This window comes from Urocampus carinirostris, chromosome 7 (assembly GCF_059441175.1).
Source record: "Urocampus carinirostris isolate Australia breed hairy pipefish chromosome 7, RoL_Ucar_1.0, whole genome shotgun sequence".
Lineage (NCBI taxonomy): Eukaryota > Metazoa > Chordata > Actinopteri > Syngnathiformes > Syngnathidae > Urocampus > Urocampus carinirostris.
The window spans coordinates 1,052,151-1,078,720 of record NC_142355.1 but is presented as its reverse complement, the minus strand read 5'-3'; the positions used below and the strand labels follow the sequence as shown (position 1 = coordinate 1,078,720).

Here is a 26,570-nt window from a genome sequence, read left to right as displayed (position 1 = left end):
ACTCTGATTGGCTCCCTGTCCCTATTTGAACCCTCGTCTATCTGTCACCTGTTGTCAGTCCATCTGCGAACCTCAGTTAACACTAGGCAAGCTTTTTCTACCCTGACTCCTACCTATTTTTGCTCACGTCTTTTTCCCGGCTTCGACCTGTTTTCTGATCCCGACCACATTTTTTGCTCTCCTGCCCCGGCTACTTCGGACTCTGATTGGCTCCCGGTCCTAATTAAACCCTCGTCTATCTGTCACCTGTTGTCAGTCCGTCTGCGAACCTCAGTTTACTCTAGGCAAGCTTTTCGACCCTGACTCACTCCTGTTTTGGCTCCCGTCTTTTTCCCGGCTTCGACCCGTTTCTGACCCCTACCACGTTTTTTGCTCTCCTGCCCAGCGACCGTCCTGTTTTTCCATTCCCGACACCGCCATCGCTCGCCACGGAAGTCCCACTTCCGCGTTCAGAGCGACCCGGTTCCCGCGCCCAGCGATCACCGGATGGTGGGTGCAACCCTTTCCCTTTCTTCCAATAAAACTGAGAGAAACGTCACGCAGGTGGGTCCTGTCTCGGTTCTGGTGCTGACAACCTAAAATGATTCGATTTTTTTGATGACACGATTATCCCGAAGTGCTCATCCTGTCGTCAGAAACGACAATAAATACGATGGTTTCAATATGTAGAAAGTCTCATAACCATCATTTATTTCCTAAAATATGATATTATATGTTCAAAGTGTAGAAATTGTGAATATTCTCTATTGAAATCCATTTTCCTTTCATACAGAATTTGCATGAGGTGCCCTTCACAAATCCGAACGCGTACTGGAATGATCAAGTGAACGTTCTTTATGCAAACCGATTTCCGTTGTAGTTTTTCAAAACAAAACATTTCATTTCTTTCTGTGCACGGAAACGTGTTTATTTCTATCTGTTGTTCGAATAGTCGACACGAACAATCGATTTCGTTCGTAGCAAGGATTTAGGATGATCGTTTTGTCGATTCATCGTTGAGTGTACGACGCGAGTGTCTTGTTTTGAAAGCACTCATCCGTGTCCTCCCCTAGCTTGACGACTTTGCGATTTTCGTCCTCTCGGATTTGCGGTTCCTCCACTCGCTCCTTCTCCATCCTCACCTTCTTTTTCTTCTCCTCGGAAATTCAACAAAAATACCTTCAACATGTCCAGCAGGCTTTTCCTGTCCTCCAAACGCAACGTGGGGCTCCTGTCGGTGGTCGGCGGCTCCCTGACGGCGGCTTTTCTGCTGCACCGACAACGCGTTAACGCGGGAGCGGGGCGAAGGCTTTACCCAGCCAGGTAACGCATCTCTTAACGCTTATCTCCTAGAAATAGATCTTGTCTTTTTCTGTTATTCCCCGTTTTTATTCTAAGGCAAAATGGGGTCAGGTGGACGTCAACTGGAATTCATGCCTTCATTTCTTTTTTTCTTGCTTTTTTTATTCAAGTCAAATCAAGTCAAATGTATTTCTGACGCCTTTAATCACAAAAAAATGTCTCAAAGGACTGCACAGGATTACAATGACACCATTACCTGATCTATTTTCTCTTCTTTGTATCTCTTAATTGTCCTTTATCTTCTTTATTTGCTCCTTTTTCATCCTCCCCTAAATTTTCTTTTTATATTTTATCTCTATACCTTTTTTTTGTCTTCATTTTATTTCTTCCCTTTCCCCTGTTTTTCATTTTCTCTATTTTATTTCCCCTTTTTCCCTTTTTTTGTCTTTTTTTCTGTATAATTTCTCTTGCTTTTTACTTTTCCTTCTCTTCTTTTGTCATGCTTTTTCTTTTTTGATTTATTTATTCTTTTTTGTTTTTGTTTTTCCCTTCTTTTTCCTTTTTCCCTCGGCTCTTTACTTTTTAAAATTTTTCTTTATTTTTGTTTTTTTATTTTTCAGTTTCTGGTTATTTCCCCTAAATTTTCTTTTTATATTTTATCTCTATACCTTTTTTTTGTCTTCATTTTATTTCTTCCCTTTCCCCTGTTTTTCTTTTTCTCTATTTTATTTCCCCTTTTCTCTTTTTTTTGGTCTTTTTTTCTGTATAATTTCTCTTGCTTTTTACTTTTTCCTTCTCTTCTTTTGTCATGCTTTTTCTTTTTTGATTTATTTATTCTTTTTTTGTTTTTCCCTTTTTAAAATTTTTCTTTCTTTTTGTTTTTTTTAATTTTTCACTTTCTGGTTATTTCAGGCCCGTCAGATTGCAAATGCCGCCCCCAAAAAGTTGAAAGAATAGAAGACAAATATTCAAACTCCAAAGTGAAGGGTATTTTGACAAAACTAAAGAAAAATGCATCTAAATTCCTGCGCACCTTTAGGCTCAGTATTAAGCAGAGATTAGGCAAATATTCTCTCCCAACCCAGAACAAATCCTCCTTCTATAAGTACAATGTGCCCCCCCCACACGGTTTCCTCTGTATTCTTAAAGGAGAAGTGTGTCATATTTGACCACAGGAGGTCGCCGTATCCTGGAATGAAACAAAAACCACAAAGCACGAGGAAAAATGCAAACTACTGAGCGACAAAGTCACCAAAATGCACCGTTTTACCTTACTTATATATTTCTGCCCGACCTTTTGTGAATGGAAGAGAAAAATGGAAAATAAAACATTCAGGTAAAAAATAGAGAAAGAAAGAAACAGGAAAAAATGAGAACAAAAAGAGAAGGGAGGGTGAAGAAAAAGAAGAGGAGAAAAAGGGGGAACAGGGCAAACAAAGAAAAATAATTTTTAAAAAAAAGACCAAAAAAAAGGAAAGCAGAGGAAAACAGAAAAACATAATTAAGCTAGAAAAAAAGTAAAAATCTAAGGGGAAAAAAGAAACAAAAGAATACAATCAAAAGGAAAAAGAGAAACAGAGGAGGAAAAAGCGTCAAAAAAAAAAAAATTGGAAAAAGCAAGAAAAATAATGAACAAATTAAACGAAATAATAACAAAATGATAATGAATTAAAAGAAATGATATGCAATCAAATGCCCAAAAATTGTCACGAGACCGGACCAGATCGGAGGCAGGAAGGGTGAACTCATTCGCGTTAACGATCAATTACTTTTATTAAGGAAATAAACGTCGTCCAACACTCAGGGACAAAAACAAAAACAGGCTTACAGGCAAACGGGAACTCAGACTCGGAATACTCACAAAACGGGCTTTTACTCAGAACGGGCAAGTACAGGTTTCCTCAAGTCAAACAGGACAGAATCATGCAAAGTAATGCAATGCACCCGCAACCGGCAATCCCCAAAACCCGCCTTTAAGAAGCACACACGCAAATTAGGAAATCTGCTACAGCCGGTGCCGAGGGGGCGGGGCCGGCCGGTCGCCACGGCGACCATGCTGGACATGACAAAAATGAACTATTTACAATTCTATTTCAACTGATTTGGACACTGAAAAACACCCACAAAATTTCAATTAAAATCATTAGAACAAAAAAAAAACTATAGATGCGCAGTCTCTAAAGTTTGTTTCGGGACAATCGATATCATTAAAACCGGGTCAAATTTTTTGGTATTCCTTACTAAACTAAATGATTCCCCACGCCTTTAGAGCCCATTTTGTCATTGTAAACAAGTGTGACGTAGCCAATGTTTGAGGCAGAATTCATGTCAGTTTATAGTAGCGCATTGACACAAAAAGATAGTCGTGTCAGGACCGGAACGGAGACAGGACCCACTTGCGTGACGTTTCTCTCAGTTTTATTGGGAAGAAGGGAAAGGAGTGCCCACACCATCTAGTGATTGCTGGGCGCGGGGAGCAGGTCGCTCTGAACGCTGAAGTTGGACTTCTGTGGCGAGCGATGGCCGTGTCGGGAACGGGGAAAAAACAGGTCGGGGCAGGAGAGCAAAAAACGTGGTCGAGATCAGCAACGAAAGCCAGGAGAGGAGAGTAGACGTGGTCAAGATAAAAAAAAACGGTAGAAGCCGGGAAACAGACGGGAGCCAAAACAGGAGTGAGTCAGGGTCAAAAAAGCTTGCCTAGAGTAAACTGAGGTTCGCAGACGGACCGACAACAGATGACAGAAATGAGTGGGTTTAAATGGGGACGGGGAGCCAATCGGAGTCCGAGGCAGTTGACGCCGAATGAGCGGGCACGGGTGCTTGGCATCAGTAATCATGACCGTTTGAGGCAGAATTCGTGTCACTTTATAGCAGCCCGCTGACACCAAAAGATATAGCAGCGAGGCAGTGACTCTGTTTTTGTCACAAAAGCCAACTAAAACATTTTTATCTTCCTTCAAAGGTAAAAGTCCCGATGTTGTGGTTTTTGTGGTTTTCAGCTCGGAGTTCCCGGACCTCCGCAAGCACAACAACTGCATGGCCAGCCACCTGACGCCTTCCGTCTACGCCAAACTCTGCGACAAGAGCACCCCCTACGGCTACACCTTGGACCAGGCCATCCAGACCGGAGTCGACAACCCCGGACACCCCTTCATCAAGACCGTGGGAATGGTCGCCGGGGACGAGGAGTCCTATCAGGTACGCGCCCACGCCGTCGGGAACGACGTCGTCATTTTTCGGTAACCGGGTCATCCGACTCCTTACTTACGCCGTTACCGTTGTCCTGTTTATTATTCTCTCTCGTTTCCGTTCCCGTCTGGTTCGCCCCGTTTGATTCCGATACCCTGTTTCGATTTCGATCCCGTCTGTCCCGTCCTGTCCGGTATCGACCCCATCCGTCCGATATCCGGTCGGACCATCGGTATCGATCTCGTCGGTCTCTGGCTTCCTGTCTTTCCACGCCAGAGCGCCGCCTAACGTGCAAGACTCCCCATTTCCCGTAAAATAAAAGGCTTGTGTGAGAACGTCACGCGTTTGGGTCCTGATCCTGTTCTGGTACATGACATTATACGCCGCATTGATATATGTGATTCCTGCCTAAACCGATCAGAATGCGCTTACGTGCCCGTGTCTTACTCTATCCTCCAATCCAAAATCTATGAAACAGTGTAAAAACTCGTCGACAGCGTTGGGAATAACGTCGTTATTTGATAGCATTTACCAATAGAGTGTAAACTAATGCGGCGAAATAAAGGCAAACTAGGACTCGACAGCAACCTGAACAGGACCCACTTTTAGGCCCAGTAAGGGATTGAATCTGGCCCGCAAGACGCTGAGGGAAGCACAAGGGACAAACGAACTGCAGCTTGAAATATGTACACTCGATGTTGCCGAAGCCAGGTGCCTCTCACAAACGCTGTACTTGTATTTCTCTCTCTCTCTTTCTCTCTCTCTCTCTCTCTCTCTCTCTCTCTCTCTCTCTCTCACTCTCTCTTGCGTCTCTCTCTCACTCGCTCTCTCCCTCGCTTTCTCCCTCAATCTTTCCCTCGCTCTCTCCCTCGCTCTCTCCCTCGCTCTCATTGTCTCTCTCGCTTTTCTCTCTCTCTTTCTTTCTCTTGCTTCTCTCTCTCTCTCTCTTTCTCTCTTGCTTTCCGCTTTCTCTCTCTCTCTCACTCTCTTGCTCTCACTTTCAGTCCCTTTCTCTCTCTGTCTCTCTCTCTCTCACTCTCTCTCACTCTCTCTCTTTCACTGTCACTTTTCTCTCTCTGTCTTTTGCTCTAGCTTTTCTCTCTCTCTCCCTTGCTTTTTGCTCCTTTTTGCTTTTTGATCTCTTTCGGTATTCACTCTCTCTCACTTTTCGCTCTCTCTTGCTTTTCGCTCTGGCCCTTGCTCTCGCTTTTTTCTCTCTTTCTCTCTCTCTCTTGCTTTCGCTCTCTCTTTCTCTCACTTTCCCCTTTCGCTTTCCCCTTCTCTCTCCCCCATCACGTTTACCATTTTATGTTTCCAATGTTCGCCGGGCGCGGGAAGCAAGTCGCTCTCGTACTCGGATAGTGATACGAACGCGGAAGTGGATCTTCCGCAGCGAGCGACGGCGGTGTCAGGGACGGAAAAACAGGTCGGTCGCCGGGACTGGGAGAGCAAGACGCGGTCGGGGTCGGAAACGAGTCGTAAGCCGGGACAATAAAGACGTGGTCGGGATCAAAACAGGGCGTAGCGGGAGACAAACGGGAGCAAAAAACGGGACAGGCGTGAGTCAGGGTCGAAAAAGCTTGCCTAGAGTAAACTGAAGTTCGCGGATGGACTGACAACAGGCGACAGACAGGAGTGGGTTTAAATAGTGACAGGGAGCCAATCGGAGTCCGAGGCCGTTGGCGCCAAAGGAGCGGGCACAGGTGCGTCACATCGATAATCATGACAATACGTGATCAAAAAACAACAAAAGGACTTGTCAGGAGGGAGACCGGACCAGAACGGATGAACTCAATTGCGTTGACGATCAAAACTTTTATTCAGTCAAATAAAAGTCGTCCAAAACTCGGGGAGAAGACAGAACAAACAGGCTTTAACTAAAAACGTGCAAACACAGGTTTCTTCCGACTCAAACAAAACAGGACGGAGCAAAACAGAACGGGAGATGCGGACAGAAAATGCAATGAGCCAGCCCCCGCAAAACCCACAACCCACCCTTAAGTAGCACACAGGTAAATTAGCTGATCTACTACAGCCGTGCCCAGGGGTTCGGGGCCAGCCGGTCACCACGGCGACCATGCTGGACACGACAGGACTACCCTATAGAGACCTAAAATTGAGCAAAAAAACGACGAAAAACAACCCAAAAAGCATCCAAAAATGGTCCTCGAATCATGACCTAAATCTGTGAATGAATATTTTCCCACGTACTGTGAGTCTGCCAAGTCGTGAGGGATGACCGTGAAATACTTTCAATATATAAGACGACAGGTGAGGCACCACTTTACCTGCCTCCCCCGACTGCAAGTCACCTTAGCGCTGTTTTCCTCTATCCATCTGCGATGTTTTCTTTCAGGTTTTTGCGGAGCTGCTGGACCCCATCATCAAAGAGAGGCACAACGGATACGACCCCCAAACCATGAAGCATCCCACCGATCTGGACGCCAGCAAGGTCAAATCCCGTCCCGCTTAAATGTCTTTTTCCAATTTGTCCGTCCTCGCCCTTTCCTATAAGACAGCGGCGAGACATTTTTCCATGTCGGTTTAAGGGACGACTTTTTACCCATGGAAGGCCCGGGGCAGGGGTAGGGAACCTATGGCTCGGGAGCCATATACGGCTCAAATACTCGGTCGGAATCCCGGAAGTTGAACACCGATTGTCTACGTCAGCGGTGTCAAACTCATTTTAAGTCAGGGGCCACACCATAGAACAAACATTCTGTTGGGGGCCGGACGAGTAGATTCAAGAGAAAGAAAAAGAGATAAAGAAAGAGAAAGAGGGAGGGAAAAGGAGAGAGGGCGGGACAAAGAAAGAAAAAAAGGGAGAGGGAGAGAGCGTGAGAAACAAAAGATAAAAAGTCGTGAGAGAGGGGGAAAAGAAAGGGAGAGGAAGAAAGAAGTGCAAAGAGAAATAGAAAGACAGAAGGAGAGAAAAGAGAAAAGAAAGCGCAAAGGGTAGGAAGAGAGAAAGAGAAAGGGAAAAAAGGTAGTTAGAGCAAAAGAGGTTAAAAGACACACAGAAAAGAAAAAGAGAGAGAAAAGAAATAAGAGAAAGAGGAAGGGAAAAGGAGAGAGGGCGGGACAAAGAAAGAAAAAGAGAGAGAGGGAGAGAGCGTGAGAAACAAAAGATAAAAAGTCGTGAGAGAGGGGGAAAAGAAAGGGAGAGGAAGAAAGAAGTCCAAAGAGAAATAGAAAGACAGAAGGAGAGAAAAGAGAAAAGAAAGCGCAAAGGGTAGGAAGAGAGAAAGAGAAAGGGAAAAAAGGTAGTTAGAGCAAAAGAGGTTAAAAGACACACAGAGAGAAAGAGACAAAGAGCAACAAAGGAAGAGAAAAAGAGAGAGACAGAGAGTGGGAGAAAAGGGGTGGAAAAGAAAGAGAAAGGGAGAGAGAGAGAGAGAGAGAGAGAGAGAGAAATAAATACAAGTACAGTGTCTTTGTTCAAGGCACCTGGCTTTGGCAGTGTAGAGTTGACCTATTTCAACCTGCAGCTTGTTTTTCTCTTGCGCTTCTCTGAGTGTTGTCCCACGGGCCGGATTCAATCTTCAAACTTTGCGGGCCTGACCCGGCCCGCGGGCCGCCTGTTTGACACCTGCGGTCTACTTCAACGAGAGCGACCCGATCTTGTTTGTTTTTAGCTTTGAGGACAGCAGCTGGTGTGAAAAGCGAGAGCCACTAAGCCGTTTGCGCCTCTCTTTTTAAAGTGCTGATGTCGCGGTCACCGGAGGCATTTGAGTACTGTTAGGAAAGAAATATTCAAATGTATCGTTGACCGAATTGTTCAAATTCGTTCTCTGACTCCATGAACCAAACACAACCGACCTTCAGCCAAGAATTTTGCGCGCTCGTTTCTCGAGGGAAAAATTGAACAAGAATAGATGACATTTTCACACGGAGGCAGATTTCATTTCCTTAACAATTGAACTAAGTGAACTCCATCGAATACGGCTGAATTAGTGTCGTCGGAGTCTCTGGCAAGCCTTTTCTTCAAGTCCTCTCGCTTCTCCTCTCCGCCCACGTCTTTCCGCAAGATGGTGTCCCGGCTCCTCCCACGGGCGCACCGACGAAGCCCCCCAGGCTCCACCACCTCAGAGAAGAGCGTCGCGATGTCTGGAATGAAGCAAAACAACAGAGCGTTTATTAAAACAATGCCCGCAGTCCTCCGTCATCGGGACCCTCCGCATCCGGATGCGCCGATTATCTTGTCAGCCTCACGTCCCGTTCCCGCCATTCCTGTAAATATTTCCTACCGGACCTGGGTGCCCTGAACTTTCACGGCTCATTGAACTTAAGCCTACTCGGTCATTGCACTCAATAAATGTAACTTGTATTCAATCGTATAAAATCCTTTAGAGTCAAATGTATAAAACCCTTTAGTAACGATTGAGGTTTTACAAAATAAAGTTTTCCAATGGGTTGATTATAACTATTATGATTATTAGAATTGTTGTTAATAGGCAATATTTCATTTTAGACACCCAGTGAAATAATTCCTGACCTGAATGCGACACGCAGATCGCTATTCTTTTGATTAAAAATGAAAATTGTTCAACTTTTTGTTACACTTCTGGAGAGTCCAGTCACTTCCTGTGGGTGGAGTCAGCTGGGGGCCTCTACCTTCATCTTATCATGTAACCTTGAAAATCCAGCTAGGTCCAGTCTTAATAGAAGGTCTCTTGTGAAGATGTGACTTCCTTACTGGAAAGTCCCATCCTAGTTGTGTTTCATTTTCCATTTTGTCAATCCACGTCCCTTTCCTATAAGACGGCGATGAGCCATTTTTCGATGCTTGTTTGAGGGACGACTCGATCCTAATCAGAGGCCGAGACGCGGATCGTCTACCTCAACGACATCTACCCAAATCATTCTAAATCTTTATGTTTTTTTTGTCACCGACCAGGAACGGAGACAGAACCGAATCACGTTCGTTTTCTCCGTTTTTATTAAGAAAGAGAACAGCGCTTGCATCCACGATCCCAAGATCGTCGATCACGAGTAGCAGATAGCAGGAACGCGGAAGTGGAACTTCCGGGTCGGGCGAGGGTCGTCGTTGGCAGCGAAAAAACAGGTCGATGGCCTTGGCGGAGGAGCAAAAACGGAAACAGGTCAGAAAAGAGGTCGGCAACGGGTATCAGGCAGGAAACGGGGCAAAAACAGGTCAATGGCCGGGGCGGAGGAGCAAAGAAGGAAACAGGTCCAGAAAAGAGGTGGGCAATGGGTATCAGGCAGGAAACAGGGCAAAAACAGGTCAATGGCCGGGAAGGAGGAGCAACAACAGAAACAGGTCCAGAAAAGAGGTCGGCAACAGGTAACTAGGCGGGTATCAGGCAGGAAACAGGTCGATGGCCGGGACGGAGGAGCAAAAGCAGAAATGGGTCCAGAAAAGAGGTCGGCAACAGGTATCAGGCAGGAAACGGGGCAAAAACAGGTCGATGGCCGGGACGGAGGAGCAAAAACAGGAACGGGTCCAGAAAAGAGATCGGCAACAGGTATCAGGCAGGAAACAGGACAAAACAGGTGGACGGCTGGGACGGAGGAGCAAAAACGGAAACAGGTTCAGAAAAGAGGTCAGCAACGGGTAACTAGGCGGGTATCAGGCAGGAAACAGGTCAATGGCCGGGATGGAGGAGCAAAAACAGAAACGGTTCCAGAAAAGAAGTCGGCAACAGGTATCAGGCAGGAAACAGGGCAGGATAGTGTCGGAGAGTACATGTCTCTAGCTGAGAGCATAGGTTCGCAGACGGTCTGACGGTTTCCTTTCGCAAGACGGGAGTTTAAAAAGAGTCCAACGGCCGATCGGGTCCCGTGGCTACCGGCGCTACGTGTTGTCTTTACTTGTTGGAACGGCAGGACATAAACATAAAGGCGCTTTTTGTTTTTTTTGCGTTTGTAGCTCCAGGGCGGCATTTTGGACGAGCGCTACGTTCTGTCTTCCCGGGTCCGGACGGGTCGCAGCATCCGAGGTCTGAGTCTGCCTCCGGCTTGCACTCGAGCCGAGCGTCGAGAGGTGGAGCGCGTGGTGGTGGACGCTCTGGCGGGTCTCAGGGGACCTCTGAGCGGAAAATACTACAGCCTCACCAACATGAACGATCAGGAACAGCAGCAACTCATCGACGTAAGGAAACCGCCGCGATCGGATCCTTTCGACACCGGTTCGGTTCGGGTGCTTGAATTTTGGGTGTAGTGCTTGAAACCGCTTGAAACGATTCCCATGACCGTGTTTCTGACTCGATAGATCACGCTTTGAAATGGAGAAAAGTTTTTAAAAATGACGCCGATGGTGGCTCCTGTACTCCTTATCGACTGTCATGTGAAGCTTTACTGCCTCCTACTGTTTTATCCAAGAAGACAGGTTCATCAGACTCGCCATGGGCTCCAAAACATCTCCTCATATTTTTGTTTTTTTTCAAATATATTATCAATGATAATAAAACATTACGCACCGAATTATTTAGAAATGTATAAGAATTCCCTTTTTAGAATTCCATCTTAACTAATTCATACACAGATCCTCTGAAAAACACGCCAAAAAATATAAATGAAAATAAATAAACCAAAAAGCAAAAGATCAGCAGTCTTTATGTCAAGAACCGGAACAGGAGTAGAACCCAAATGCGTGACGTTTCTCACACAAGCTTTTATTTTAAGGTAAATGAGGAGTCATGCACATTAGGAAGCCATTCTGGCGTGGAAAGACAGGAAGCCAGAGACCGACGAGATGGATACCAATTGCACAAACAGATATCGGATAGATGGGGTCGATACCGGACAGGACGGGACAGACAGGATTGATATCAGACACTGGAGACTGGAGTCCGATAACAAGCAGGACAAGATGGACGGGAATGCTACCAGACACAGGAGATTGATATCGAACACGACAAAATAGATGGGAACGATACCAGACACTGAAGATCGATATCGAACAGGACAAAATAGACTGGAACGATACCAGACACTGGACATTGATATTAAACAGGACAAAATAGACGGGAACAATACCGGACAGGAAACATAACCAGGAAACCGGACAGAGTCAAAACCCATGTCTTGCAGAGGTTGGTTGACAGACTGACAAAGGGTGAGTGAGAGCAGCGAGCTTAAATAGAAAGGAAGCAAATCCGTCAACGCGCCGCAGCTGGCGCCGATTGGGTGCCATGGCAACCGTAACACTCTAAGATTGAAATATTGGATGCACTCTGCTTTGGAGCAATCGATATCGTTCAAATGAATCCGAATTTGGCTCATTTTTCCGTTTTTTTATACTTAAAAAGTACTTTCTTAGTATTGAACTCCATTATCACCCAACCTCTGTAGAGCCCTTTCCGTCTTTGTAAACAAGTGTCATGTTTTGAAGCTGCCCCGGCATCATTAAGGCAGAATTCATGTCAGTTTATAGCAGACCATTGACACAAATAGATCGACGATCAAGATAGCACAAAGCATGTGATAGCAGCAAGATAGCCCCTTCATTTCAGTCATCAAAGCTAATATAAAAAAAATCATGTCACAAGCCAGAAACGGACACAGGACCCACTTGCGTTACGGTTCTCTCAGTTTTTTGGAAGAGAAAAAAGGAAAGGACCGCTTCCACGAGCTGATGATCGGCGGTCACGGGTAGCTGATGGCAGGAACGCGGAAGTGGCCCTTCCGTGTCGAGCGAGGGTCGTTGTAGACGGCAGGGAAGCAGGTCGATGGCCGGGACGGAGGAGCAAAACAGAAACGGGATCAGAAAAGAAGTCGGCAACAGGTATCAGGCAGGAAACGGGGCAAAACAGGTCGCTCCGGGACGGAGGAGCAAAACAGAAACGGGTCCAGAAACGGGTCCAGAAGCAGGTCGGCACCAGGTATCAGGCAGGAAAAAATAAGGCAGGAGAATGTCGGATAGTACAAAGCTTGCCTAGCTGTGAGCGTAGGTTCGCAGACGGTCTGACGGCGGTAACAGGGAGCCGGGGGGGTTAAAAAGTGGCAGGGAGCCAATCAGCGACCGGGGCTGTTGACGCCAAAGGAACGGGCACAGGTGCCTTGCATCAGTAATCATGACAAAAAAATTCATTTGATAGACGCTGGATTTCTTTCTTTGAAGGTACTAAAAAATGCTATTCACACTCAGCCTTGTTTTTGCGTTCAGGACCACTTCCTGTTCGACAAGCCCGTGTCCCCCCTGCTGACCTGCGCCGGGATGGCCCGAGATTGGCCCGACGCCCGCGGAATCTGGTCGGTGGCTAAAGATTGTCTTGGAGATATGTCTTATGTGTCCCAAATTGGACACAATTTGCATTTGTCAATAGGAATTAGCACTGTTTTCTATCCCGGTGGCGGCCATTTTGTCAGTCCCCGCCTAAGACGGTCTTCGGGATACAATTTTTTTTTTTTGTATTTAAAAAAATATTCGGAAATAATTCATATGGTTTTAGGCAGTACGGCGGCGCAGTGGTTAGCGCGTGTGCGGCACAGTTCTGAGGTCATGAGATGGAACCTTCCTGTGTGGAGTTTGCATGTTCTCCCCGTGCTTGCGTGAGTTTCCTCCCACATTCCAAAAACATGAATGTCAGGTTGATTGGCCTAACCGAAATCTCCCTGTGAGGTTTCTGTCCCCGTGTGGGAACCAGTTGAGGGTGTCCCCTGCCCACTGCCCGATGATTGCTGGGATGGGCTCCAGCACCCCCGCCACCCTACTGGGGATAAGCCGTGCATATAATGGATGGATAATAATGTTTCAAATGTTATCAAACATAAATATATTTAAACTTATGTAAACATATAAAAATTCATATTTCTAAAGTTATAGAAAAACAGGAAGGAAACAATAACGTATCCATTCCTATATCATTATGATAAAACATGTATTTATTTGAAATTAAATTTTTTTCTTAATTAATTAAAGAAAAATACTGAAAAATTGTTCTTATGATACGTTTTATATGTCCAAATGGGGTAAAAATGGTCTTTATTATATATTTTGTGCCATTTTAGCACTCACCGATGACTTCAAATCGCACTAATGTTACTCAGGTTCAGTCGGATTTATCTTTAGAGTCATAAACGTAAAAATATTTAAAATATACAGAGTTAAAATGTGTCTTTATTATATATTTCGTGTGTCCATTATGGGACATAATTCATTCAGCAGTCTTTCATGGCGGCCATTTTGTCACCCACTGACTACTCAAAATCATATTGCTGTTACTCAAGGTTCAGTAGCATTTATTTTTTGTGTATTAAACGTATAAATATATAAGATTTATTTTATTTTCACAGACTACAAGGCGCACCTAAGAACTGGGCAGAAATTTGTAAGTGCGTCTTTTAACTGAGGGCACCTCATATGTGTATAAAATACTACAGTATTCGTGCGATGATCGGTCGAAAAAATATCCTTGACCAAAATCAGAAAATGTAGTGTGCTTCGGAAATCGAACCCGGGTCGCGGCGGCGAGAAGGCTGAAACATAACCACTATCCACCAGTGATGCAGGCAACGTAAGAAAAGGCATTTGGTTTGATCCATTATCGCACAATTTTTTGACTCACTGTAGGGAGAATGACTTTCAATTCTATTTGTGTCTTTTGAATTGATTTCGGTAGTTACAGAGTCGTCCAGCAGATGGTGCTGACGTTCCACCTGATTTAGTTTCCGAAATACAGTCTCGTCAATCCTCCAATATTAATAATATCAAAAGGGAAGGCCACATGGTCCATGAAGAACAATGGATCTTTCTCCACTGATCTTGCAGAAGGGTTGCACCTCTGGGATTCAGCCTTCTTTGTCCCCATTGTCCAAAGGGGGCAAAGGCCAGACAGGGCCCACCTTCTGAACTGCTGTCCTGGAGGTGAAGAACAAAGAGAGATCAGGCGTTCTCGCCTGTGATTTTAAATGCAGCTGATGTCAGCAGTCATCATAGGCGTGTCCTGTGACAGATTGGAGTTCTTGTTTATGCTTTTCAAAATAAAGTTCCCCGATCGGTTAATTGATCGAAAATAGGCAATATTTCATTCGGACACACGAGGAAATAAATCCTCTGGCCTGAAGCGCAACAAACATATGCAAATCGTGAATCTTTTCATGAAAAATGAACACTTTGGGGTTTCAAATCTTTATTACACTGCAGGGGAGGCTGCTCACTTCCGGCAGTTGACTCAAATGTCAATCATGGTACCCGAAACAAATGTTGGAGAATGGAGAGAAGAAAAAAAAAACCTTCTGAAAGATATGAACGCAAAAAAGCACGACAAGGGAAACCACTTTTCGGGGCGTATGATGAATCAGGATTTGTGTTTATTTATATCTTTCAGGACAAAATGTCTGTTTTCTCCATCCTCCGAGATTCTTTTTTTGCACCCAGCAAAAAACTATCGTGATCATGTCAAAATCGAATGCCTTTTCATATGTGATCCGCGAAACTAGTGGTTATGTGCCGAGGCTCGCACCCTCGCAACCCAGGTTCGATTCCCATTGCATAAATATTTTGATAATTTTGATCAATCTTTGCACAAATAAAGCGGTATTTTATATACCGTAAGACCTCATGTAGTCATGAATACTGCTTTAGTTTGCAGTACTGAATTCACAGGATACTGTCTATATTTGGACAATTGTGTGTGCTTGTTTAGGGTGGTGATGGCCCTGGAGAAACTCTCTTTATTTTAAGCCACACACTTCTGGTCTATTTGTTTTTGGGGTTTTTCGGGTGCGCCTCATAGTCGAGAAATTACGGTAAAACAGAAGTAGATTTGTATGGGCGTGATGTCGATTCTTATAAGTCGAAGGATAAGGATATTTGAGGGGTCTTTGAGACTCGATGCCGTATTTTTCTGGGGCGCAGGCACAACAACGACAAGACTTTCCTGATTTGGGTCAACGAGGAGGACCACACCCGGGTCATTTCCATGGAGAAAGGAGGCAACATGAAGCGGGTCTTTGAGAGGTTCTGCAAAGGACTCAAAGAGGTTGGGCTCTTAATTCTGTCCTATTTCAAATTATGGTCACCAAATAACCGGTATCTGTGGAGTTAAGGTTTCAAATTAGGATTCCTATGGGGTTTTTTGGTCTTTCAAGCCAGACTCTCGGTTTTAAATTAAGGTTTCGTGGATGAATTGGGTTTTAAGGAAGTGTTGAGGTTTTGAAATTAAGGCTTTAAACCGATTTTAGTATTTTGCAAAAAATTATGGTTTCACATTTGGATTCTAATGTTTTTTTTTGTCTTTCAAGCCAGATTCTTGGTTTTAAATTAAGGTTTCAAGGATGAATTAGGTTTTAAGGAAGTGTTGAGGTTTTGAAGTTAAGGCTTCGAACCGATCTTAGTATTTTGCATAAAGTTTTTGTTTCACATTTGGATTCTAATGTTTTTTTTGTCTTTCAAGCCAGATTCTCGGTTTTAAATTAAGGTTTCAAGGATGAATTAGGTTTTAAGGAAGTGTTGAGGTTTTGAAATTAAGGCTTCAAACCGATCTTAGTATTTTGTATAAATGTTAAGGTTTCACATTTGGATTATTATGGGTTTTTTTTCTTTCAAGCCAGACTCTCGGTTTTAAATTAAGGTTTCAAGGATGAATTAGGTTTTAAGGAAGTGTTGAGGTTTTGAAATTAAGGCTTCAAACTAATCTTAGTATTTTGTATAAATGTTAAGGTTTCACATTTGGATTCCAAGACTTGATTCTACTTTCAAGCTAGGTTTAGGGTTTCAACGGATATTTAAAAGGATTTTTAGAGTTTCAATTTAAGGTTCTGATCTTCAATTGTGTTTTAAATGAGGGTTAGGGGTTTACAATTAAGGCTTCAAACTAGTTTTAGTGTTTCTTACAAATGGTTGTCATTAAAAATTGGTATTTCAAGACTGGCTAGCGATTCAGTTGAGACAAATTTGGGCTTTCAAATCAGTCCCAGTGTTTTTCACAAATGGTAGGTATAAAAAAGAAAAAATGTCAAGACTTTATAGCTGTCCAAACACAAGGTAGGGTTTTGACCAAATCATTTCAATCATTAAGGTTTTAAAGTAGGGATCTAAGACATCGGTATTTTCCAATGGCAAGACTAATTTACTTAATAGACTTGGACAAGGTTTTTGAAATCGGTGATCAAGGTCCATTTTTTGTTCAGGTTTTCAAATCAGTCTTTCAAAGCGAGTTAGGGTTTCAAAGTTGGGTTCTAAGACACTCTTGGGATTATCCAACGCAAGACTAATTTACAGTTTCGAAAAAAGACTTGAATAAGGTTTCTAAATCATGGAACAACACAAGGTCTGTTTTTGGGTTAGGTTTCCAAATGAGCCTTGCGAGGCTTGTTACAGTTTCAAATCAAGTTGAAGTTGGAAAGTTGTATTTTGTGTGATTTGAGGCAAAGTTTTGCAAGGTTCTTTATCTTCTTCTCAATATGACTGCTGCCCCCTTGTGGCAGGTGGAGCATCTTATCCAGGAGCGAGGCTGGGAGTTCATGTGGAACGAGAACTTGGGCTATATCCTCACCTGCCCGTCCAATCTGGGAACCGGATTGCGGGCCGGCGTCCACGTTAAGCTGCCCCTCCTGAGCAAGGTAGGTGGCGCACTCGTACGAAATATCTTATTTTTCTCGAGGCTCACTAGCGCCCCCCGCAGGATCCTCGATTCAGTAAGATCCTGGACAACCTTCGTCTGCAGAAAAGAGGTACGGGTGGAGTGGACACCGCCGCCGTGGGAGGCACTTTTGACATTTCTAATTTGGACCGATTGGGACAATCCGAGGTACGTTACATTTAATTTTATTTTGCTTTTTTTTTTAATTTGATTTCATTTGATCTTTGCTTCCTTTCAGTTGTGATTGAGCTGCTCCTTAAATGTGCACCCTTTGGCCACAAGGGGGTGCAAAGTCAAAGCTATCTAAAAGGATATTTTTTCACGATTCCGTGGCGATTGTACGGCTCCTTCTGGGTTGCACACTTTGGCCACTAGGGGGCACCAAGTTCCAGCTATCTAACACCATATTTTATGCTTTTATTCAGTAGCAATCGTACTGCTCCTTCTGGTGTGGACACCTTTGCCATTGGAGTTTGCAAATGAACAGCTTTTACAAATTATTTTGATTAAGTAGTAATCGTGCTGCACCTTCTGGTGTGACCACGCTGGCCACTAGAGGGCACAACCTGCAGCTATCTAAAACGGGGGAATCAAACTCGAGGTCATTTTAAATGAGATCTTTTTGCTGCAATTCAGTGGCGATTGTGTTGCTCCTTCTGGTGCACAGGTCTCCAGGTACTAAGGGTCTCCAAGCCAAACCTACTTCATTTTTGTTTTTGTTTTGAAAGGTTTTAACATTTCTTAAACTGACATCTTACTCCAAGACACTTCACGTGTCTTGTCCAACCCTTACAGTTGGAGCATGTCCAGAAGCTGGAGAAGATATTGAGCCGAGTATAGTCTGCATACAAAATTTTTTAGCCGAATCAAAGAGTTGAACAAAATCAGATCTTTCTTCCTTGCCAATTACAACCGTGTGCAGGAGATGGGGGCTTCCGGGTTGCCCCCTTTTATGCCACATGGGATCAATTGTCCATGCCCCATGATCAAGCCTCTGGCTGATTGGTTTGCGCCGTCCTTGATGCAAATTTCCCAATCGGCCTTTGAAGAATGGGAGAAGCCCTTGCCCCCAGGCGAGGTGATTGTAATTGTCATCTACACAAACAGAAACCAAAGACACATTCTAAAGAACAGGCGTTTTTTACGACAACCTTCTCTCAGAGTTTGCCCTCAAACACTGAAGTCAGATTTTAGAACAAGTATATTCGACTTTAAGTAAGATAAAACAGCGTATAAAATAGTATATAACTTCAGTTTCAACTCAATGGCGAACTTGTTGCTCCTTCTCCTTCTGTTGTGCAGACTTTGGCCACTTGGGGACACAAAGTTCCAGCTACCTTAAACTATATTTCATGCTTCAATTCAGTGGCAATTGTCATGCTCCTTTTCGAGTGAACACTCTGCCCACTCATGTTGCTTTTTCTCCAGGTGCAACTGGTGCAGACGGTGGTGGACGGCGTCAACTACCTGGTGGAATGCGAGAAGAAGCTGGAGAAAGGACAGGACATCAAGGTGCCCCCGCCCATTAAGCACTTCAAGTAGAAGATGCAAGCACTTCCCCTAAAAGCACACTTGCACCTCCCCCTGAAAATAAGTCCGTTTACCTCCTGCAGGGCCAATACTTGCAACCCCACCGCGGCTTGTGCTCATAGATATAGAGCAAAAACGATATCTATGTCCGTCTTTCATTTCCTGTTCATTTATATCTGATATTAAACGACATCTTCCACCCCAGACCCTCACTGTCTCGCTATATACATACATATACGGGTGTTGCAAACATTTCCATGGGAGGTCAAAATAGATCTATTTCAAAATAAGACCTGTGAATACGTTGGAGGTTTGGTGGGAAGATAAACATTTTTCCAAATAAGACACAAAGACATCATAGGTCGTGTCAGGACCAGGACAGGAAGCAGAACCCACTCGCGTAACGTTACTCACAGTCCATTGGGGAGAAGAGAAAAGAGCGCACACTCGATCGGGGGAAGTAGATTGTCTGGAACGCGGAAGTGGTCAAAATCAAACAGATCATGGCGAGAGCAAAACAGGAGCAAAAACACAGGAAAAAACGGAGATTCACGGGGCTTGGCAAAACAAGAACAAAAACACAGAAAAAAACGCAGATTCTCAGGGCTTGACGTGTCAAAACAGAGTTTCGCAGATGCTCCGACAGAAAACGACTCACAGGACAGGGTTTAAGTAGTCACAGGGAGCAATCTGTCAACGAGTTTCAGCCGGTGTCCATGGGCGGGGCCAATTGGGCGCCATCGCAACCGTGACAGGTCGAGATGGAACATTTTCAAACTTAAGACACAAAATGTATGGGGATTTGAGATAGAGAATTGTCAAAACAATATACATAAATACCGTACGAGGAAGGTTAGAATGGAGAATTTTCAAAATAGTATACGTAAATACATGGAAGATTAAGATGGACCCAATTTCAAAACAAAAAACCTAAATACAAACGTTTCAATGTTTACATTCGTAGAACGTTTTAAAGTTTTTTAAGATAGGATGAAATATTGAAGTCCATGTTGATATTATTAACAATCAATAGAAAAATGATGACATGGCGAGCATCATGTTAATCCTAAAACCAGTTATCGTATTTAAATCGAGGTCACTGGTTTTATTTTTGAAGATGAGTGAGAATATTTCCCGTTAGAATATCATTTTTGGCCCCTTACAAGTACGATTTGTAACAATAATATCAAAATATCTGTTCGTTGTATTTATCTTCTTGATCGTTGAACTCGTTTTTTAGCTTCTACTAAAAAGCTACTGCCGATCTGAAATTCAAAGCGATGCATTGGCGCCATCTAGCGAAATCTCACTGTCATAGGATTTCTTTCCAGTTTCCGGTTTTATCTGCAAGGCGCCACAAACCTTGTCGCATAGCAACCTGGATCAATACTGATGCCAACGGATCGAAACATTCCCGACAGTCACCTTGGAATTCGGGGAATTTTTCTTCTCCCTTCCCATGGAAAGTTTACAACGTTGTTTTCTGTCACCATTGATCCGGCTCGGCTTCCATTTCATACGACGGGACTCGTTTTAGCTTGGGGGGGAGAGAGAGAGAGAGAGAGAGAGAGGGAGAGAAATAGAGAAATAGAGAAAGAGAGAGAGAGAGAGAGAGGGAAAGAGATAGATTTTAATAAAGAGAGACAGAGAGAAAAGAGAGAGAGAGGAATACTGAAAAAAAGAGAGAGAGAGGTAGAGAAATAAAGAGGGAGAGAGAGAGGAATACAGAAAAAGAGAGAGAGAGAAATACAGAAATAAAGAGAGAGAGAGAGAGAGAGAGAGAGAGAAAGAGAGAGAAGGATAGAGAGAGAGAGATACAGAAATAAAGAGACAAAAGAGAGAGAGAGGAATACAGAAAGAGAGAGAGAGAGAAATACAGAAATAAAGAGAGAGAGGGAGAGAGAGAGAGAGAAAGATAGGGAGAGAGATACAAAAATAAAGAGAGAAAAGAGAGAGAGAGGAATACAGAAAGAGAGAGAGAGAGAGAGAGAGAGAGAGAGAGAGAGAGAGAGAGAGAGAGAGAGAGAAATACAGAAATAAAGAGAGAGTAAGAGAGAGAGAGAGAGAGAAAGCGAGGCAAAGAGAGAGAGAAAAATAGAGAAATAGAGAAAGAGAGAGAGAGAGAGAGAGGGAAAGAGATAGATTTTAATAAAGAGAGACAGAGAGAAAAGAGAGAGAGAGGAATACTGAAAAAAAGAGAGAGAGAGGTAGAGAAATAAAGAGGGAGAGAGAGAGGAATACAGAAAAAGAGAGAGAGAGAAATACAGAAATAAAGAGAGAGAGAGAGAGAGAGAGAGAGAGAGAAAGAGAGAGAAGGATAGAGAGAGAGAGATACAGAAATAAAGAGACAAAAGAGAGAGAGAGGAATACAGAAAGAGAGAGAGAGAGAAATACAGAAATAAAGAGAGAGAGGGAGAGAGAGAGAGAGAAAGATAGGGAGAGAGATACAAAAATAAAGAGAGAAAAGAGAGAGAGAGGAATACAGAAAGAGAGAGAGAGAGAGAGAGAGAGAGAAATACAGAAATAAAGAGAGAGTAAGAGAGAGAGAGAGAGAGAAAGAGAGAGAGAAAGAGCGTGAAATACAGAAATAAAGAGAGACAGAGAGAGAGAGAGAGATGGTGAGAGAAAAAGGACGGAGGAAATGAGAGACAGTGAAGTTGAGAAAGAAACACAGAAAGAGAGAGGAAGAAGAAAAAGTGCTATAAGAAAGAGAAAAAGAAATGAAGAAAAAGAGAGAAGAAGAGTATGAGAGAATTATATCTTTACAGTAGAGAATTATATATATAGAGAGAGATAACTAGAGAAATAAAGAAAAAGATAAAGTCAGGAAGAGAGAAGAAAAGGAGACAAAAGAACATATGGAGGAAATAGAAAGAGAGAAGAGAGAGAGAGAGAAACAGAGAAAGAAAAAGAGAAAGATAAGATAGAAATGGTGAAAGAAAAAAGACATGAGAGGGAGTGAAACAGTGTTAAAACCTTGGCCCGCGGGCCGCATATTTGTCACGGGTTTCATCCAATGTACTCATCGTCACGGTAACATGCAAGATGCCCCCCCCCCCACTTAACCCCGCCCAATCAGGCTCCACCCCCTTACAGCATGAAGCCACGCCCCTTCTCCAATGGATTGGAATGTGATGCTCATGGTTGAATGTCTTTTATTAAAGAAATCATCTATTTAACAGGAATGGTGTCTTCCCTTTACATAGGCTACTTAGAGACCGTCGGTGTACGATACAGCGACCCCTAGTGGTGTAAAAACACATCACTTCTTTCAATAAAACCCTATTGATTCAAACAATAAGCCAATACACCGAATTATCTCATAAACAGAGTTCTAAGTTGAGAATTAGGTCCTGAAATGACACAACTTTAAAAAGCTGACATGTTTGGCCGCCATTTTCAAACTACGGATGCTTTCCGTACTTTTGTCCACTGTTTCCTTCGCTAGCCGGTCAACTGTAGACTTGGGCTTACTGCTAGCTGTTGTTCTTGTTGTTAGCTTGCCCTGCTTCATCTTTCAGTCATGCGAGCGAGCATTGCCAAGTCCCATGGTTCAGTTCAGTCACCTTCAATGTATTTTTCCACTGTTTTCTTCTCTAGCCATTCATGTTAATTACTTGGCTGCACACCATTGCCTTAGCTGTTATTCTTATTGTTATCTTGCCCCGCTTCGTCTTTCAGTGTCATTTGCCTTCCACAGATGGTCACACTAGCGAATGTCGTTGAGTCCCATGGTTCAGTCAACTTCAATGTTTTTGTCCACTGTTTTCTTCTCTAGCCATTCATATTAACTACTTGCACTGCACACCATTGCCTTAGCTGTTATTCTTATTGTTAGCTTGCCCCGCTTCGTCTTTCAGTGTCATTTGCCTTCCACAGCTGGTCATGCTAGGGAATGTCGCCAAGTCCCATGGTTCAGTCACCTTCAATGCTTTTTTCCACTGTTTTCTTCTCTAGCCATTCCTATGAACTACTTGGCTCCACACCATTGCCTTAGCTGTTATTCTTATTGTTAGCTTGCCCCGCTTCGTCTTTCAGTGTCATTTGCCTTCCACAGATGGTCACACTAGCGAATGTCGTCGAGTCCCATGGTTCAGTCACCTTCAATGTTTTTGTCCACTGTTTTCTTCTCTAGCCATTCATATGAACTACTTGGCTGCACACCATTGCCTTAGCTGTTATTCTTAGCTGTTATTCCACAGCCGGTCATGCAAGCGAATGTTGCCGAGTCCCATGGTTCAGTCCCCTTCAACGTATTTTCCACTGTTTCCTTCTCAAGCCACTTATACAGGGAGTGCAGAATTATTAGGCAAGTTGTATTTTTGAGGATTAATTTTATTATTGAACAACAACCATGTTCTTAATGAACCCAAAAGTCTCATTAATATCTAAGCTGAATATTTTGGAAGTTGGAGTGGGGCTTTTTTAGTTTTAGCTATTTTAGGAGGATATCTGTGTGTGCAGGTGACTATTACTGTGCATAATTATTAGGCAACTTAACAAAAAACAAATGTATACCCATTTCAATGATTTATTTTCATCAGGGAAACCAATATAACAGCTCAACATTCACAAATATACATTTCTGACATTCAAAAACAAAACAAAAACAAATCAGTGACCAATATAGCCACCTTTCTTTGCAAGGACACTCAAAAGCCTGCCATCCGCGCCCTCTGTTGGCTGCGGCTGCATCGGCTCGCTACAACGGGTCAGGTGCAATCGACATTTCGTTCTGTGTACATTGTTACACAGAATGACAATACAAGGAAATTATTATTATTATTATTATTATTATCCATGGATTCTGTCAGTGCTTTGATCTGTTCACGATCAACATTGCGTGCAGCAGCAACCACAGCCTCCCAGACACTGTTCAGAGAGGTGTACTGTTTTCCCTCCTTGTAAATCTCACATTTGATGAGGGACCACAGGTTCTCTATGGGGTTCAGATCAGGTGAACAAGGAGGCCATGTCATCAGTTTTTCTTCTTTTAGACCCTTTCTTGCCAGCCACGCTGCGGAGTACTTGGATGCGTGTGATGGAGCGTTGTCCTGCATGAAAATCATGTTTTTCTTGAAGGATGCGGACTTCTTCCTGTACCACTGCTTGAAGAAGGTGTCTTCCAGAAACTGGCAGTAGGACTGGGAGTTGAGCTTGAGTCCATCCTCAACCCGAAAAGGCCCCACAAGCTCATCTTTGATGATACCAGCCCATACCAGTACCCCACCGCCACCTTGCTGGCGTCTGAGGCGGACTGGAGCTCTCTGCCATTTACCGATCCAGCCACGGGCCCATCCATCTGGCCCATCAAGACTCACTCTCATTTCATCAGTCCATAAAACCTTAGAAAAATCCGTCTTGAGATTTTTCTTGGCCCGGTCTTGACGTTTCAGCTTGTGTGTCTTGTTCAGTGGTGGTCGTTTTTCAGCCTTTCTTACCTTGGCCATGTCTCTGAGTATTGCACGCCTTGTGCTTTTGGGCACTCCAGTGATGTTGCAGCTCTGAAATATGGCAAAACTGGTGGCAAGTGGCATCTTGGCAGCTGTACGCTTGACTTTTCTCAGTTCACGGGCTGTTATTTTGCACCTTGTTTTTTCTACACGCTTCTTGCGACCCTGTTGACTATTTTGAATGTAACGCTTGATTGTTCGATGATCACGCTTCAGAAGCTTGGCAATTTTAAGAGTGCTGCATCCCTCTGCAAGATATCTCACTATTTTTGACTTTTCAGAGCCTGTCAAGTCCCTCTTCTGACCCATTTTGCCAAAGGAAAGGAAGTTGCCTAATAATTATGCACACCTGATATAGGGTGTTGATGTCATTAGACCACACCCCTTCTCATTACAGAGATGCACATCACCTGATATGCTTAATTGGTAGAAGGCTTTCGAGCCTATACAGCTTGGAGTAAGACAACATGCATAAAGAGGATGATGTGGTCAAAATACTCATTTGCCTAATAATTCTGAACTCCCTGTACTAACATATGCCTGCAGGCTGTGGCTTGTCACTAGCTGCTATCGTTAACTGCTCTGTGTCAATTCATCTTTCTCTCTCAATTTTTGGGGCCATTTTGTAGATTTGGTCAGCCATTCGCATCCAGCCCCAGCCATTCACTATTTTCAGTCATCCGGCTCACTTTTTCTGGAATTTGGCTTCTGAATTTTGCAAAGCGGTATCCTTCGGGCTTCCGTAGGGTTTCACCCAAGCGCCATTCTGAGCTACGACCACCTCTAGTGGTCGTTTCTAACACGTTGTCGCTTGAAAAAATATGTATTTTGCTTTTGAAGTCAGAGTTTTGTACTTCCAAGTTGAAACAGCGGAAGTTTGAAGACTATGCGGACCGAGTTCTCTCGTCGTTAGCATTTCCAGGACGTACAACAACAAGTTTTAGTCTGCGCGTGGACAACGAGGCACACGTTGTTGCCTGTGTTTTTTTTTTCCTTTTTCTTCAGAGGACACGCAAAAGGTCAGAGGAGCTTAAGAGCGTGACGTTAGCATCTTTCCACCTTCCTCTTGTTTCCGTGTGGTCATAGAGGAGGTTGCCATGGTAACGGCTTGACGGGACAGGAAGGAGATAAGGATCTGTAAGATGAGAAAGGAAGAGGAAAATCAAATCTGGTCCGGGTGTTTTCAATTGTTTTGACGTTCAAATGTTCTAGTATGATATTGGCAAGCAATTATTTTCAAAAAAAGAAGGAAACAAACTTGACAAATGACATAAAAAAGAAATTTCAACAAAATAATAAGTCTTTTAAAATGAAAGGACTCCGACGCTTCATCACTCTTGCTGCTGCTGGACCTTAGTCCTTAGTGCCTTTGGCACCGTGGACCATAATAATCTTACTAGAACGGTTGGAAAAATGGCTCGGTCTCTCAGGAACCGTCCTCTTATGGTTCAGATCCTACCTCTCAGATAAGACGCACTGTGTTAAATAGGGTGAAATGACATCTGAGCCCTTTAGTGTTACCTGTGGTGTTCCACAGGGTTCAGTACTTGGCCCCCTTCTTTTCAGCATAGACATGCTTCCACGAGGTGGTATTATTCGCGAGTATAATATCAGTTTCCATTGCTATGCGGATGACTTTCAACTCTATCTTCCGATGGAGGAATCTGCAACACTAAACTGTGAGATAAAAGAGTGGATGTCACTCAACTTCTTGCGGTTTAACTCCGAAAAGACCAAAATGTTAGTTATTGGTCCGTCTAAATGCTGTGACTTGTTCTCAAAAATGTCTCTGAACATTGACAGATGTAATATCACACAGAGTGACTCAGTCAAAAATAGGTGTCACATTTGACCCCGATCTGTTCTTCCGAACACATGTTAAGAATATTACTGGCTTAGCTTTTTTCCATCTTCCCAACATTGCTAAAATGCGCCCTATGCTGTCCCAGTCCGATGTGGAGATTATAATTCATCCCGTCCCGATGACTGTAATGCACTACTCTCCGGTCTCCCAAAGTCCAAAATCCAGAGCCTTCAGCTGGTACAAAATGCTGCAGCCAGGCTTTTAACTAGGACAAGAAAGTTTGAACACATGACCCCGATTTGAGCTAACCTGCATTGGATCCCTGTTAGCTCAAGATGTGATTTGAAGGTTCTGTTGGTAGTATACAAAATCATGCACAGACTTGCTCCCTCATATCTTTCAGATTGAATTTCCCCCTATGATCCGGTCCGGAGCCTTCGCTCTGAAAACGCTGGTCTCCTCGTGATCCCAAGAGCCAAGAAGAAATCAAGAGATTTGAAAACGTTCCCTATTGGGGCCGCGGTGCTGTGGAATGCTCTTCCCCCTGAGATCCGATCTGCAACCTCAGTGGAAATGTTTAAATCTAAGCTTAAAACACACTTCTACCCTATAGCATTTGAATAACCTATATTTTATGTTGACAATATAAGGGGATGTGTCATAATAGTCTGTAGTTTGCAATAATCCTTGATCTGTGCAGCCCATTCAGACTCTTTGTGATTAAGGGCCAAACAAATAAACATGACTTGATTGACTAATGACCAA

The 26,570-nt window shown here is 43.6% G+C and overlaps 1 protein-coding gene across 1 annotated transcript; it reads left to right on the top strand.

Annotated features, from left to right (window-relative positions):
• The first annotated feature begins 1,054 nt into the window (after window positions 1-1,054).
• Window positions 1,055-18,747, top strand: LOC148362067 (creatine kinase U-type, mitochondrial-like). The gene is made up of 9 exons (XM_088339488.1): window positions 1,055-1,302; window positions 4,281-4,479; window positions 6,827-6,922; window positions 10,361-10,582; window positions 12,599-12,684; window positions 15,293-15,416; window positions 16,864-16,998; window positions 17,061-17,186; window positions 18,447-18,747. The coding sequence occupies exons 1-9, from the start codon at window positions 1,166-1,168 to the stop codon at window positions 18,558-18,560; spliced, it is 1,239 nt and encodes a 412-aa protein (XP_088195614.1). The 5' UTR covers window positions 1,055-1,165; the 3' UTR covers window positions 18,561-18,747.
• The last annotated feature ends 7,823 nt before the right edge of the window (window positions 18,748-26,570 follow it).

What these genes read in the sequence shown, in the direction of transcription:
- LOC148362067 (XM_088339488.1), top strand. Translation starts at nt 1,166, where the DNA reads ATGTCCAGCAGGCTTTTCCTGTCCTCCAAACGCAACGTGGGGCTCCTG. An exon ending in CCGATCTGGACGCCAGCAAG is followed by an intron (nt 6,923 to 10,360) that starts GTCAAATCCCGT and finishes TTGCGTTTGTAG; the next exon opens with CTCCAGGGCGGCATTTTGGA. An exon ending in TCTGCAAAGGACTCAAAGAG is followed by an intron (nt 15,417 to 16,863) that starts GTTGGGCTCTTA and finishes CCCTTGTGGCAG; the next exon opens with GTGGAGCATCTTATCCAGGA.